The sequence below is a fragment of the Pelodiscus sinensis genome, chromosome 4 (genome assembly GCF_052426305.1).
Source record: "Pelodiscus sinensis isolate ZL-2025 chromosome 4, ASM5242630v1, whole genome shotgun sequence".
Lineage (NCBI taxonomy): Eukaryota > Metazoa > Chordata > Testudines > Trionychidae > Pelodiscus > Pelodiscus sinensis.
In genome coordinates this window covers 107,543,678-107,558,916 of record NC_143055.1, presented here as the reverse complement: position 1 = coordinate 107,558,916, position 15,239 = coordinate 107,543,678, and the positions used below count along the sequence as shown (strand labels likewise).

Genomic DNA, 15,239 nt, shown 5'->3' with positions numbered 1-15,239 from the left:
GTGGGTGGCTAATCTAACTTTTGTGGCATGTGTTGAATTTAAAAGAAAAGAGTAAAAAAGCAAGAAAAAAAGCAGCCTCTTTCATGTCAGCATAGTTTTGGTGTGATGAGAGGCTTTTGGTAAAGCATCTGGTTGATTTTTTCCCTCCCCCGAGAGGAAAAGTTTGTCAGTGCTGCTATATTTTTCAGTCACTAGAATGTAATTAATTTTAAGGAAGAGGAAATACAAGAGGCCCCCAAAACCTAATCCAGTCTAATTTTACTGTAAAATACATAAACGAGGACAGGGGGGGAAAAGTGGTTTCTCAGACATGTTACTGTGATTTTCATTTCAAGCAAGGGTTGAATTACCTCCTTTCAACTTGCTTTTCATTCCCCCCCAAAAAAGGAACTTAAAATTGTTTGTTTAAGGACTGGAAATCTCTCCTGGCCCACTCACCAGGTGAAATTAAGTGAAAAGACTCTTCAACAAGGCTCAGCTGGCCCACAAAGTCGTCTGAGAATTTGTGAACTATACTCAATGATGTTTCCTTTCTTAGTATTTCTTCTTTTAATAAACTGCAGTTCATACAACATGATTTTTGTACCTGAAAAAAATACTTTAAAGAAAATCTTTTAAAAATATGTATCCTGTGTAATAAAATAGTGCTGGAGAAGAAATGTATATGCATGAGAGTAATAATAAATAAGCAATCAAAAAGGTAATAATAAATCTGCACACCCTCAGTCTCTAAATCTCCTAACATATTTAGAAGAAGTAAAATTCTTTACCAAACTGCTATTGAATAACTTGGTCAAACTATTGAAGCAATTTAAAGTGAAATGATCTACGCTGACCACACATTTTGCTTTCAATTCATCCTTTTCAAAAAAAATGCCCCGGTAATATATAAATAAAAACAGGGGGTTAACCTTTGTAGGTGGTGAAGAAGGGAGGATTTATGTACTGGAAGAAATTCTGATTTAAAGCTAATGAGAATTACACAGCTCAAGTAAGTCTCCAATCCATTCATGGGAAAGTAGATTCCTTCAGGCAAAATATGCTGCAGTCTTTACTTAGACAAAACTCCTACTGGCTTCAAAAGTCCTTCTTGCTGGAGACAACAGGAGTTCTGCTGGAACTATGGCTTTTCATGTTATCTGAAAAAGTTTAACCTTTTGGCACCAAAATATGAGCACTGGGACCCACTTGCACAATTCATTGGCAGGAACAGGACTTTATACTGCACAGTGTATTGTACATTATATGTGTCTTTGTGTATGATTCCTTGCAGAATCTCAATGATATTTTAGTTTAGCTTTTCAATATTTTCTCACTAATAAATGGAGTGTATTAGTCATTTCCTGTAAAGAGTTGCAACTTGACACCTTTGTGCTACATTAAAGTAATTCATTTTCTTTCACAATAAACAGTCAAAGGCTATGAAAAACAATTGTGGTATAATGAGAATATTTGTTACTATATTTTTATTGTAGATATCTATAGCTTTGCTCTATGATTTAGTTGCTTAATTTAGTAATACATTAGTATTTAGTACATTCTTTCTTCCAGGTCAAATGTAAAGTGTTTAACCTGAATGAAAACGTGACGACACCTTTTTGGAAATATATAACTATTTAAGAATGAAAATGGCACAACTACTGAAGGAAATCAGAACATAAAACCATGAATTGAAAATGTCAGGCTCATCTTTGAAGTACAATTTCAATTTGATGAGTATCATGTAAAAATCCATAACTTTTTTCCCCGTGGAAACTGCATATTTATTTTTTCCTTTGTAACGTATGAATATCACACCATACAAGTAACATTCAGAAGGTAGTTTTACAAATTGTGAAATCACAAAATCATATCTTTTGCCTACAGCAAAAGGACAGACTGGTCTCTTTGATGTATTATCTTAAAAAATATTGGCCACAATCCAGCAAATCCTCTCACACATAAGTAGTCCAGTCGAAAAAAATGTCTGTTTGTGCAAGTAAAAACTATTTGCGTGAGTAAAGCTGTGGTCTCAATCCCCTAAAAATAACCTTATAAGAAGTGAATCATCAACCAAATATACATTACAAGCTTTGTTATTGGGAACTCATGAGGGATGGGGGTTGCTAGTTAACGGAATGTGCCGGATACTCAAGCTTATTGCTCTGCCTCACCCAGGGGCAGACGACTGTTTTGCAGGGCCCTGGGCAGCGTAACTCCTCGGGGCCCCCCCTTTGCCACGGCACATGCGTGGGGCTTTTTTAAGCGCGGGGCACGGGGCGGCCGCCCCGTTCGCCCTGCCCTATATCCACCCCTGGCCTCATCCCTACTTGGAGGAAACTGCAGCAGCCAACCCCTGCCACCTGGGAAGGCCTGGCGACTCTTTCCCTTCCCTCTGATCCACAGAGCCATCCTACATGGCAGGCAGATGAGCGGGCCAGCTGCCCAGGAGTCCTCTGGCAGATCAGCTCCCAACAGCTCAAGGCAGATTGAGGGGAAGTAGGTGACATGACAATGACATCATTTGGCAGTGCAAGCTGTCAGAAGCCCCGCAACGGGGGGCATGAAGCCAAATGGCTGGACAGGTGGGAGTCAGGCACATGCCTGAAGATGGGGGGATATAGTGGCTGGAGCAATGCTGGTAAATCAAGTTTTCTAGATATTCAAGTACTGGATAACAAAGCTTTTATTGTCTCAAAGGGGTAGTTGTGTTAGTCTGTAACTTTAAAAACAAGTAGCCTTGTGGCATCTTAGAGATGAACAAACATATATACTGTATCATGAGCTTTTGTGGGCAATATTTATTTTCTCAGATGAGCAAAGTGGAGAGAAAAAACTTACTGTAGTTCAGTTTGCCTGGGCTTAACCCTGTTCTTCCTTTACAACTGAGTATGCCAAGTTTTCAAAGATGACGTTACTAATTTTGCACCCACATGTTGGTAGACGCGCCTGATAACACTTAGGGTAAGTCTAGACAGCGGCTCTATTTCAGGATACTTCTAGTACCCTGAAATAGCATTTTCCGTATCTTCACAGTGTGCCCATTATTTTGAAATAGCTTTCGAAATAATGGGCACGCTATTTCCATGTCCCTGTACATCTCGTTCCACAAGAATTAAGGGATGTGTCGGAATAGCGCTCGATTTCGAAAGACACTTGAAATAAGCTACACAATTGCTTATTTTGAGCTACGGGTGCAGTGTAAATGCACCCTTAGTGGGCAGGCTATCGGGTGACAAACACCATTTGAACATAGAAATCATGCACTGGCAATCAGTGTCTGCAGTCTATTATCTGTGCCTGTAAGTGACTATGTCTGCACAATTGTTCTCTCATGAGCACAGGTACAGAAATGCTGATGCAACATCTGAGAGACTTGTGGCAGGTTTGGATAATTTTTGGTGGTGCCCAGAACAGGTTCATGTTCTGCCCCTGGTGCAAGAGAGGTGAGGGGTTGGGCTCTGGAGGGATTTGGGTGCGGGCTCTAGGAGGGGCAGGGAGTTGGAGTGCAGGAGGGGTTGAGAGAGTCGGCACTTAACGTGGGAGGTGCCAGCTCCCAAAAGTGACAACACACCAGTCTGGCAGCGGCTCGGCACTTGGGGTGGGAGCAGTTTGCAGTGATACACTTCCCAGGGGCTGCAGGCACACGCTGGCTGCTTCTGGGAGTCATGTGGAGCAGGAAGCTGCCTTCGCTCCACTGCACTGTCAGTAGTGGTAGTGGTAATGGCTAGGGACCCCAGGCCCTTTTAAATCACCTGAAGGGGTTTGGAACGGGTCCCATATGAGGAGAGGTTAAAGCTACTGGGACTTTTCAGTTTAGAAAAGAGGAGACTGAGGGAGGATATGATAGAGGTATATAAAATCATGAGTGGTGTGGAGAGGGTGGATAAAGAAAAGTTATTTATTAGTTCCCTAAATAGAAGAACTAGAGGACTCCAAATGAAATTAATGGGTAGCAGGTTTAAAACTAATAAAAGAAAGTTCTTCACACAGCGTGTAGTCAACCTGTGGAACTCTTGCCAGAGGAGGCTGTGAAGGCTAGGGCTATAATAGAGTTTAAAGAGAAGCTAGATAATTTCATGGAGGTTAGGTCCATAAAAGGCTATTAGCCAGGGGATAAAATGGTGTCCTTGGCCTCTGTTTTTCAGAGGCTGGAGAGGGATGGTAGGAGACAAATCACTTGATCATTGTCTTCGGTCCATCCTCTCTGGGGCACCTGGTGCTGGCCACTGTCGGCAGACAGGATACTGGGCTAGATGGACCTTTGGTCTGACCCAATATGGCTGTTCTTATGTTCTTATGACAGCAACAGGCGGGGCCGTGAGAGGCACATGGGGACAGCAAGCAGGGTTAGGGATAGAGCTGACCCAAATATTGGTGGAGCTGAGCCCCAGTATTTCTGAAACCTGGGCACCATGGGCTCTCATAACTCACAGCCCCTGATCTGAAACCCCCCATGAAAAATTTGGTTGATGGTATTTTAACATTTCTTAGCTCTTCCATATGCTGATTCCAAAATATTTTGTCCTTTGCTTTCTTACAATAGATAACACTATTAGGGCAAAATTAGGTTCATGTTTTACTAGCAATAAATTACTATTAAATGTTAATTATTATCATCAAATCATATGGATCCCGTACTGCAAATTATAATGTTAAAATGCTATACTTCTTTGGTTAAGAAAAACTCATTTAAAATAAGTGATCAAAAACTTTTGAGTTATTGCTTTAGGGTTTTTTTTATGTGCATAATACGATCTTTATATACAATGGTTTGTCATCCAAACACAGTGAATCAATTATATTTTTTCCTTTTGGTATTCCCTACAAGCGTTTTTAAAGTTTGGTAGGAAAGTTAGTGTTCATGAGAAAAACAGATGCATAGTACTGTCTAGAGCCAGGCCAGGCATATTATGTAAACTTCCCAACCCTGTACAGCCAACAGATTTTAGTGCTGATGTGAAACACTCCTGCTGTTTTAGTCAGAGGCCTCTCTTACACACAGAGACCATCAGTCATATTGAATGGTAAGTCAGTTCGGTGATGGAACTAAAAGATTAGGACTACCAAATTGATTTCACTAGTGACCACAGATAAATCCCTCCTCCTCTCCCAGCTGAATAATGGGGGAGGGGGGAATTATTTCCCTCCAGATGTAGTATTATGCATTTTGCCACCATGAATCTATGTCCATGGTCCCCACTATATTACACTTATTATTCATTATTTACAGCTAGTAGCACAACAATGTGCTAGGCACTGTAAAAACACCAGAGAAGACATGCTCCTTTATAGCAAGGCATTAAGCCACCAGAAAGAAAAAAACAAACTGGGAAAAATCTTTTGTTTTTTTTTTCTTTCCCATAGATATACTGTCTAAAGTTATAAACTTCCCTCTGACAAACTTCCATTTAGCTCCCTGAACCTGCAGAGCTTGACATTATCTATAGCAGGGCTGATCAAACGGACAGAACTTTAGAGCCACCAATGACAATCTTCAAAAGTTTGAGAGGCAGGGTGTGTCTGACAAAGCTCAGAGTTTTAGCCCTGCTCCTGCTGAAGTTCAAAACCCCAGAAGGCTCACCTCATGGGTTCTGAAGCCTGGAAAAGTCAGAAGCAATTCATAGGGGAGCATGTGGGATCATGCCCAATGTTCCCTCTAATTTTGTCCATCCATGTGTGGATTCTTTCCATCCATGTGTGGACTACATTTTGTTATGTGCACCGGTGCTTGTGTTAATGTTTACCATCCATAGAAACAAAAAAACTAGTTATGGGCACTCCGCTAATCAGCTGGACAGCAGTTGCATCTCTCCTGAGTGGCCACACAAGCGCACAGCTTACAGGGAACGCTGGTCATGCCCATTTCCCCCCTGATTTCTGCTATGGCTTGTTGGCACTCCTCCGACACATTGGGCCAGAGAGCTCCCTCCTTGCATGGCAAACTGGGAACTGCTCTCGGCCTGCACAAAGGTGGCAGCAAACAGCTAGGAGCTGCAGGGAGAGCCAATGCTTTTGTTGCTACTTCTCATGGAACTCCCAGCCGCTTGCCACGGCCTCGCCACGTGGAGCTAACACTTGGCAACTGAAGGAAGGAACCACTGAGGGTAAGGGGGGGATCTGCCTAGAGGGATGTGATTCAAGCTGTTGATGTGGGGAGTGAATGCCCTCCAACTCTCAGCAGACACCAATTGTCACTGCCCCACCACCCTGCTGTAGGCAGAGACCGCTGGTACTAGTATGGTAGGGAAGACTGAGGGGACATGGAGGGCTCCGTGAGTCACACTTTAACTGTAAAAGAGCCGCCTGAGGCTCCAGAGCTGAGATTTTGGGCATATCCGCTCTATAGAAAAAGCCAACTACAGCTGTCTGCAGCAATGAAGGAAGAAGTTAATTTCTAGGTTCAGATTTCATAGGTGTCTGGCAGATGGAGGGCACAGCTCATTGAGGGCTTGATCCTCAGAAAACAAGCATGAGCCACTTTACTCACATGAGAAGTGTCATTATCTTGAATGGAAATACTCATGGGAGTAAAAATTGCTCTCTGTGGGACTGGAACCAACAAAGAGCTATAAGATTATATTTTTTCCTGTATGTCTAGAAATGTAAGGCTGTTTGTTGTCTTAATTTAAGTGTAAGGAGACTTTCAAAGTACACTTTCTTGTAATCAACAGGACTGTATTTGTTTCCTCTTAAAAGCTTTTTCTCCTTTCCTTTCCAGATCCCACAATCTTATTATACTCTTTATTCAAGCAAACTCCCACAAACTTGAATGGGAATTGTGTCTGAGAAACATAGGACTGGGACTGCAGCATTTGACTATATATAAAATGCAAACTCTCCAAAACAAACTTCAATTTAAAAACTAACAGTGACATTGTACATATTTACCCATCTATTTTCTTAACAACATTACCATTTTGAACAGAATCTTTGTCTATCTATCTTTGCTTACTTGTTTTATGTGTATTTTTATACCCAATCATTCATCCTCATATATATTCCCTGGGAGTTCAGAAAACTAAAGTTTCATTTTATGAATTGGGTAATTAAAATTGTATCTAATGAGACAAAGAGACTGAGGATTTGTCTACGTGAGACATTTCCATTTAACTAACACTGGTGTCTTTAAAAACTGATTTAGTTAAATTGATGGAAACCCCTGTGTGAACGCTCTTAGTCTAGTTACACAGTGACTTATTTCAGTTGCACTTAAACCTATTACACTAAACCAGAAAAGACCTGTCAAACAAAAAATAAGAGTATCCACAGAGCCTTTGGCACCATGTTAACAAAATCCATTAAAATAACATCTTAGGTTATAGTAGTACAGTTCTCTCGTAGAAAAACTCGGACATGCTTTAGAAACTAAAGTAACTAGAATATTTAGCACTGAAAAAAAGAAGGCCAAAAGTTTCATATTGAACTTACCATATGTCCATCTATTCCTGGAACACCAGGTACTCCAATAGAACCCTGGTGGGAAACATAGACTGGGGCTTAGTAAGTTTAACAAATTATAAATTGTCAGCTGTAAAGTTAAATGTAAACTTTAAAGAATTATATGAACACATATGCTTGCCATAAGTACAAAATGTTTGAAAAAATAATCAGCATTGGCTGACAAAGAGCTATTTTCACTTGACCTTCTGCACTAACGAGAAGTGTCCTAGCGTTATAATTTTTGTGCTACTTGATGTCCTACTTCATCAACCAACTTCAAATGGCTGAGTATATTGTAACGTTCTGAAGCCATCAGTGCAAACTAAGACATTTATAATTCATTTCCCCTGACCACTTTGTATGAATATGGAAGTCTGAGCCCCCTAATCTCAGGTTTGCACCTATATGATAAAAAACATTCATATCAGGAATCATGTTCCAAAGTTACTAACTGGTAGCACTGATCTATCTTTAGTACTTTTAAGTGATAAGCTGGAATAATTCTGTCTGGCACTGTAAGCAATAGCCAGCCTTTTAAACTACTTAGTTTCACTTACTACAATCAAAACTATAAAAACCACTATAGAGCAAACAAGAAGCAGATGTGAAGAAAGAATTAAAAAGAAATTGACTCTGAAATGTAACATTGGAAGGATCTTTCTTTCTTTTTTTATATAAGGCATTAGCACACATTCAGACTTTGGTATGATGCATTGTCTTTTTGTAATATCTGGTGCAACTGTCATTACAAATTTTCAGTGATAACTCAGGAGGTGAGGAAACAGCAGTACAGTATGTGCTGACGCAGCAGTCTTTTTTCACAGTAAGTTTCAGCGAACAAGTAAATTGAAACCATCAATTTATCTCTCACTTATAAACATATCCCCAGCTTAGATCACAGACTAGTTTGTTCTAAAAGGAAGGGAATTGTCAATGGTGAAGTGTACTGCTGCCCAGCAGGATCCTTTCAAACAATTCTAGAGTCTCCTGCAAAGCCATTCATTTGGGTTCCCTTTCTACAAGATCAAAGAATCAGTAAGGGACCGTCTCCCATCCAACCAGCTATACACATCAGTTGGGATGTTCAGTCCAATGGTAGAAGTCCGGGGATATAGAAATCATTAGAAAATGTATCCAATACTGGTGTAAGCATTTATGGATAAGTGGGGGTAGGAAACTAACGGATGGAAGATTCCTGCTAAATAAGAAAAGAAGAAAATGTGTCATATGACCAGGCCACAGTAAAGGAAGAGATATCCTGAACTTTCAGAAAGCTACAGCTCTTGTCTGGATAGAGCTGTGTGAGTTAGTCAGAAATTGTGTGTATTCCATACAAGGTGGCATATCAAACTAGCACTTCACCCTTTTCTACTCTGCTATTGCTTGATGCAAACAGCCCATGAATACTAACCAGCAATGGGGGCATTAGAGAACACACAGGATACATCTGCACAACAGCGTTATTCCTGAATAACACAGTCCGCGTCTACACACAAGCAGTTTACACACAAGCCGTTATTTTGACATAATGTTGAAATAATGTCGAGCTGGAGGACTTCTTACTCCAACTCCTGTAACCCTCATTGTACCAGGAATAAGGGAAGTCGGGGGACGAGTGCTCTGTCTCGAAATAACAGCTGTGTAGACAGCGCCAAAAGTTGAAATAAGCTATTTCGACTTAAGCTACACAATTAGAATAGCACAAGTCGAGTAGCTTATTACGAGTTTAGTCCTGCTGTGTAGACATGCTCATATTCTTGCTGTTCCTCCCAAAAAAATGGAGGTCCAGGCATAGGCTCAGAAGGGAGTTAAACCATCAATCTCTTAATAAAATGGTTAGGGTTTTTTGTGTTTTTAGTATGGACCTTTCCTTGGTTGATACTGCTGATTTTTCTTAGGATATTACAAGACGTTACAATGCATAAATAAAACAGGTTAAAATTAGCATATGCTTAATCACACAAAAGGATCTCAGATTTTCTAACATTAAAAAATAGTTTTGCTGACGTTAAGCATGATATTAGAAAAAGTGCAGGAAATAGAGCAAGGAAATAGTGCAGCTCCCAACTCCATGTAAGTCTGAAGGAGTGGTGTTAAAATGGCAATAGGAGGACTAGGGTAGCTTTACAATTTCACACACTGTCTATCAGAGATTACATTGCTAACTATACAATGCTCCCCTCTCTATCCCCAGGACTTGATCCTGCTCCTATTCATGTCAGTGGAAAAAGTCCCATTGATTTCAAAGGTGCAGGAAGAAGTGTAAGGAATGTAGTTTTTACCTTCTTTTGTTTGAACCAATGCCACACAGACAACATTTCAAAGAATGCTGTGCCCGTGACAGTCTCAGAAACAGAAAATAGAGAATTATATCGTTCTCACCTGTGAAGGGGTAATTATTCTCTTAGGTTTTCTTTATGATTTTAAATCATTAAATGAATTTTATTAGACTTCTTCAACAATATGGTTTATGTTCTGAAACCATTTATCAAAAATTTTGGCCTTTGTGATAATTGAGTGACGTGCTGGCAAAGTGCCATCTACTAGTTTTCATTACCGATAGATTTAGCATTGCTTGAATGGTTCAGTCTCATAAATCCTTGGTTCACTCCATCAAACTGCAGTAGTCCATCCTGATGAGTGTAAATAATGCTGAAAGCATTCACAGGAAGTCAGTTGTCAGGTTGCCATAGAAACAGGAAGACACCAGCAGGCCACCTGAATACAGCCAACTGAACACCATTTATCAGCAACACCTACATCCTTTATTTCCTTTATGGTCTTTTTTGGTCATATGGCACTGATCTACTTGAGTAACGACATGCATTCAATTTGAAACTTTATCCCCTACTTTTCACAGTGTTTTAAGTTTGGTTTCATAGTTACACAGTACTTGAATAAGAAAATTATAGTGACCTTTTCACCTGCAAATTCAGCAGACAGATTGAAAACAGTCTGCTCTGCATTGCTTGAATTTCCTATAATGGGGGAAATCAGAAATCTTGTGTCTCACATTATGTAGTTGTATTTTCAGAAACAAAATTCACAGACTAAACTAACTGCTCCAATGTAATGTACGGTAGCTAATTCCATTCACCTCTCTTGCTTGCAATTTGGCACTGGGAAGTATAATCACTTTCACAGTATTGTTGTTTATATCATACCTTTTGTCCTGGAGGTCCCTGAGGTCCCTGAAAAAGGGAAAATAATTCAATTAGCATAATAATGTAGCCAATTTAGGCTTAAATGACCAATTAAAAATGTCCCATTGTGTAAGCATTCTTATGCTCGACTGAAACCAGACGATGTTTTGGATATCAAGGAAAAGTAAAACTTTCTGCTGGAAATGTACAATGGATCTTTTCTCCTCTCTTTTGGAATAGCATTAACTGCAGACTGGAAAAAAAATCAGTTTTTCCCCTATTTTCACCTTTTATATTCCATTCTGTCTGTCTGTTCTTATAGCTGCAAAGGTGACAGTGTTCAGAAAGTTATGGCTTTTCTGCCTTTGATACCAGCTAAGAGACAAGTATGCTTCCACAGCGAAATACCTACACTATATATTTGCTGGGCAATGTAAGAGAAAGATTTAAATAATGCACATAAACTCTCCTTCTCCCCCAAACCACACCTCTTTTAGTCCAAGACCAGTAACTGAGCAAATCTGCGTAAAAATCATAGCATTTGTGGGACTTTTATAGTGCTTTTATTTTTCAATACAGTTCAAAAACACCAACCAATTATTCTTAACACCACCCTTGAGAGGCAGGGAAGCATTATGATTCCTATTTTACAGATGATCAGAGAGGTTAATGGGCTGTTGTCTTTAAAAAAGCACTTAAACATCTGCTTATTGTTAAGCATATGCTGAAGTCCCATTATGGGACTGGTGGGCTCTTGGTTCTCCACTCCACCCAAGTGGAGCTTGGCTGCAGAGGAGAGGAGAGGCAGCAGGGAAATAGTGCAGCTCCAAGACCCATGTCTGTAGGCCTTGGAGGAATTTAGACTAGCTCCAATGGAATTCCTTCCTGTATTCCTCTTCCTTGGCAATGGTCATGGGGAGGTGGGGACAGCTGTTACAGAGGCTGGTTCTGCCACCTCATCCAGCCTTATACTCATGGGCTGTGTCTAGACTGGCAAGTTTTTCTGCAAAATCATCTGTTTTTGCGGAAAAACTTGCCAGCTGTCTACACTGGCCGCTTGAATTTCTGCAAAAGCACTGACGATCTCATGTAAGATTGTCAGTGCTTTTCCGGAAATACTATGCTGCTCCTGTTCGGGCAAAAGTAGCATCAAAAATAGCATCCCCTATAAACTGGGGACATGCTGTATAGCGCACCATACCCCTCAAAAATGAAAACAGTAATACCATAACAATGAGTTCTTTAAAGGAAGCCTGAACCCAAACCCCTTAATTCTGATTGTAAGGGTAAAAAACAATTTTGGAAGACCAAAGAACAGATATGTTGGGTAGTGCAAAGGTCCATCTAGCCCAGCATCCTGTCTTCTGACAGCAGCCAATGCCGGATGCCCCAGAGGGAGTGAACAGAACAGGGAGCCCTCAAGGGATACATCCCCTGTCACCCATTCTCAGGTTCTGACAGAGTCTAGGGGAACCATTTTTACCCATCATGGGTAAATAGCCATTGATGGATCTATCCTCCATGAATTTATCTAGTTCTTTTTAAAAACCGGTTATAGTTTTGGCCTTCACTACATCCTCTGGCAAAGAGTTTCACAGGTTGACTGTGCATTGTGTGAAGAAATACTTCCCTTTGTTTTAAACCTGATGCCTATTACTTTCACTTGGTGATACCTACTTCTTGTGTAACGAGTAGGAGTAAATAGCAGTTCCTTACCTACTTTCCCTACACCAGTAATGATTTTAGAGACCTCAATTCATACCCTTATTAGCCATCTTTTTTCCAAGCTGGAAAGTCCCACCATATTAACCTCTCTTCATATGGAAGTCATTCCATATCCCTAATCATTTTTGTTGCCCTTTTCTGAACCATTTCCAATTCTAATATCTCTTTTTTGATATGGGGTGGTCACATCTGCATGCAGCATTCAAGATGTGGATCACATCATAGATTTATATAGAGGCAATATGATATTTTCTTTATTCTTAACTATCCCTTTCTTAATGATTCCCAACTTTCTGTTTGCATTTTTATTTTATGTCACATATATTTTATACATTTTTTGTATCTTGCAGTGTTGTTGTAGATGGGTTGATCCCAGGATATTGGAAAGATGAGTTGGTGGAGGTAGTATCTTTTATTGGACCAAAATCTGTTGGTGAGAGAGACAAGTTTTTGAGTTACACAGAACTGAAGAAGTTGGTCCAATAACAGATATTACAGAGACAAGGTTGGAAAGGTATGTAAGCACATAAATAAAATGTCAAGGGTAGGGGGAATGGTTTTAATTACTTTATCTTTTTAGGAGTGTAATTAGGAGCACTCCTACCCTACATGGGTAAAAAACCCAGGAACTAGAAAACAGAATGGAAACTTGTACAATGTATTCCCATTTGTTAACTAGGATCCACAGAGTGCTGTATTGCCCATCCGATGGTCTGGAAGGATCTTCAACCCATTCTAGGTTTTGGGACACTCATCTGCAGAGAGCCTCCATTTCCAAACAGCTCCCTCAGCTTTTTCCTTCCATAGCACCATTTCCTCAAGAGCAACATTAGGTCCCTGCTAGTGGTTGCAATGAAACCCTTCTCAGCAGTGCTTAGCAGCTGCACATTCTATTGTGGCTTGGGAAGGCTAACCTGAGCAATCAGGTTTGAAACCTTGTCTGTAATAGCTGCACCAAATAGGGATTTGAGAAATGCTAAAATACGATGAAAATAAAAATGAAGCCCCTGGGAGAGAGGCCAACAAAACCTTTGTAAATCTTCTATTTAAATCAGTATAATATATTAAGATACACAGTAAGTAAATCAGCTACCCAATATGTCAGAAGGATTGCCAGGGATGGGAGATAGACTCTAAAAGACATTCCCAAACCTAACTACTGTAATGTATGCTCTCAATGAGAGATCAGAGGCTATTGGTCACAAGAACCCTATATTGCTCATGGTGGAACTAAGGGGAACTAAGTGGTTGCTACAGCTGATTGTAAGCACATGTGCAACACATTGCACATGCATCCTTCTCATGACAGTGGAACACAGGATATCTGAGGACAAGGTGACTCAACAAGTTTGTGAGAGCCAGTATGTAAAAGCCCGAAGACTTCCAGGTTGGCTTTCATCACTTCTTTGTGAACTTAATGAGTCTCTGTTCTCTTCAAGGTTTAGAACAGTAAAGATGAACAAATGGGCTGTGTCAGGTGATTTGATACTTGAGTGTTCCCTGGTTAATAAATATCTGGATTAAAATCCTGCTGCTAATGAAGTCAATGGCAAAACTCCTTTATTGGCTTTACTCAGCCAACTCTCCTACTAAAGTTAAAAAAAGAAAAAGAAAAAAACAAACTAGGCCCATAATCCTTATATTGTTCTAATATTTTTGAGCACAATCTGTTAACTATGTGTGCTTTAGAAAGTTGCAGAACAGGAAAAAGTGTTACAGTGAGGAGGAAATATATAAACCTGTCCTTTGAAGATTACAATGTAGTTCAAACGTAAAGTAATTGCAGCTTGCAATGTTTTAGGAAGAGTCACTCAAGGTGTTTTTGTATCCAATTTCAAATTGGCTAGATGTTTAACGTTCAAGGAAATGTAAGAAATATAAACTCTGACCATTTTTATTTGTATGTCTGGTATAGCACAGATGATTTGTTTTACAAGATATCAGATTTCGTGGCTAGCAAACAAATGCCAAATGAGAAAACATAATGAAAAAGTACAGGACATGTGAGCGCTTTTGCTTATTGGGGCATATTCATATTAGATCCTTTTAAAATGTGATGCAATAGAACACCTCTGAACGGCAATACATCATTGAATCAAATAAGTGCTCTACCGTGAGTCTGAAAGACTCTCTTATCTATTTGCATGTTGGTGTCATGCTTGGGGGTTCTAGCCAGACCAGTAAGTGGAAGTGTCACAATGTGCCCTGTTACTACGTGTGACACTGCTGTGCAGCTTGGGCTCAGAGCCTTGATACCAGCAGTAGCTAGCTCACAGCACCATGCCTTTCCAACAGCCTGGTTACTTGCAGGGTGACACCAACAGCCCTTCCAGACCTGAGTCTCCCCCAAACTGTCTCCCAAAACTTAACAAATGCTCTGCTCCTTTAAAGAGACAGTGCACATTTTGTTGTTCCCTGTATGTTGGCCCTACAAAACATCCAACCTCTACCATCCTGAGGGCAAAAAAATATTGAGACAGAAACCTCAACCAGGGGACAGTATAAAATGCTAACCTTATATAAGGGGTGAAATACAAGCTGCATAGTCAATGAAGGTTTTGCCATTGACGTCACTGGAGCCAGGACTTAACCCATTGAGCATCTGATCCTGTTTTGCATGCATAATGGGCATATGAAGAAATTTTGAAAATTTTGTCATTATGGTTCCAGAATAGACTTGCCCCATGCCGAAGATCAATCTACTAGCATTTGATTTAGTGGGTCTAGTAATGTCCTGTTTAATCAAATGCTGAGGGGGCACCACTACTCCTTGATTCACAAGAAATAAGGGAAGTCGATGGGAGCATTTGACCTCACACTGTAGAGATGGCACCAACCTAGGCTTTAGGTACCTTGACTCCAGCTACGTTATTGACATAGCTGGAGTTGCATACCTTAAGTTGACCTTCTGGGTCTAGGTTAAACCTGGACGTATAGTATGTATTTACA

The 15,239-nt window shown here is 40.2% G+C and overlaps 1 protein-coding gene across 1 annotated transcript in view; it reads right to left on the bottom strand.

The window, feature by feature from the left end:
- COL25A1 (collagen type XXV alpha 1 chain) overlaps window positions 1–15,239 on the bottom strand; it is a 195,579-nt gene that overhangs the window by 95,124 nt on the left and 85,216 nt on the right. Inside the window, exons 9-10 of the mRNA XM_075929187.2 lie at window positions 10,587–10,613; window positions 7,411–7,455 (exon numbers count right to left, since the gene is read on the bottom strand). Coding sequence (XP_075785302.1) covers window positions 7,411–7,455; window positions 10,587–10,613 — 72 coding nt within the window. The remainder of the gene's footprint in view (window positions 1–7,410; window positions 7,456–10,586; window positions 10,614–15,239) is intronic.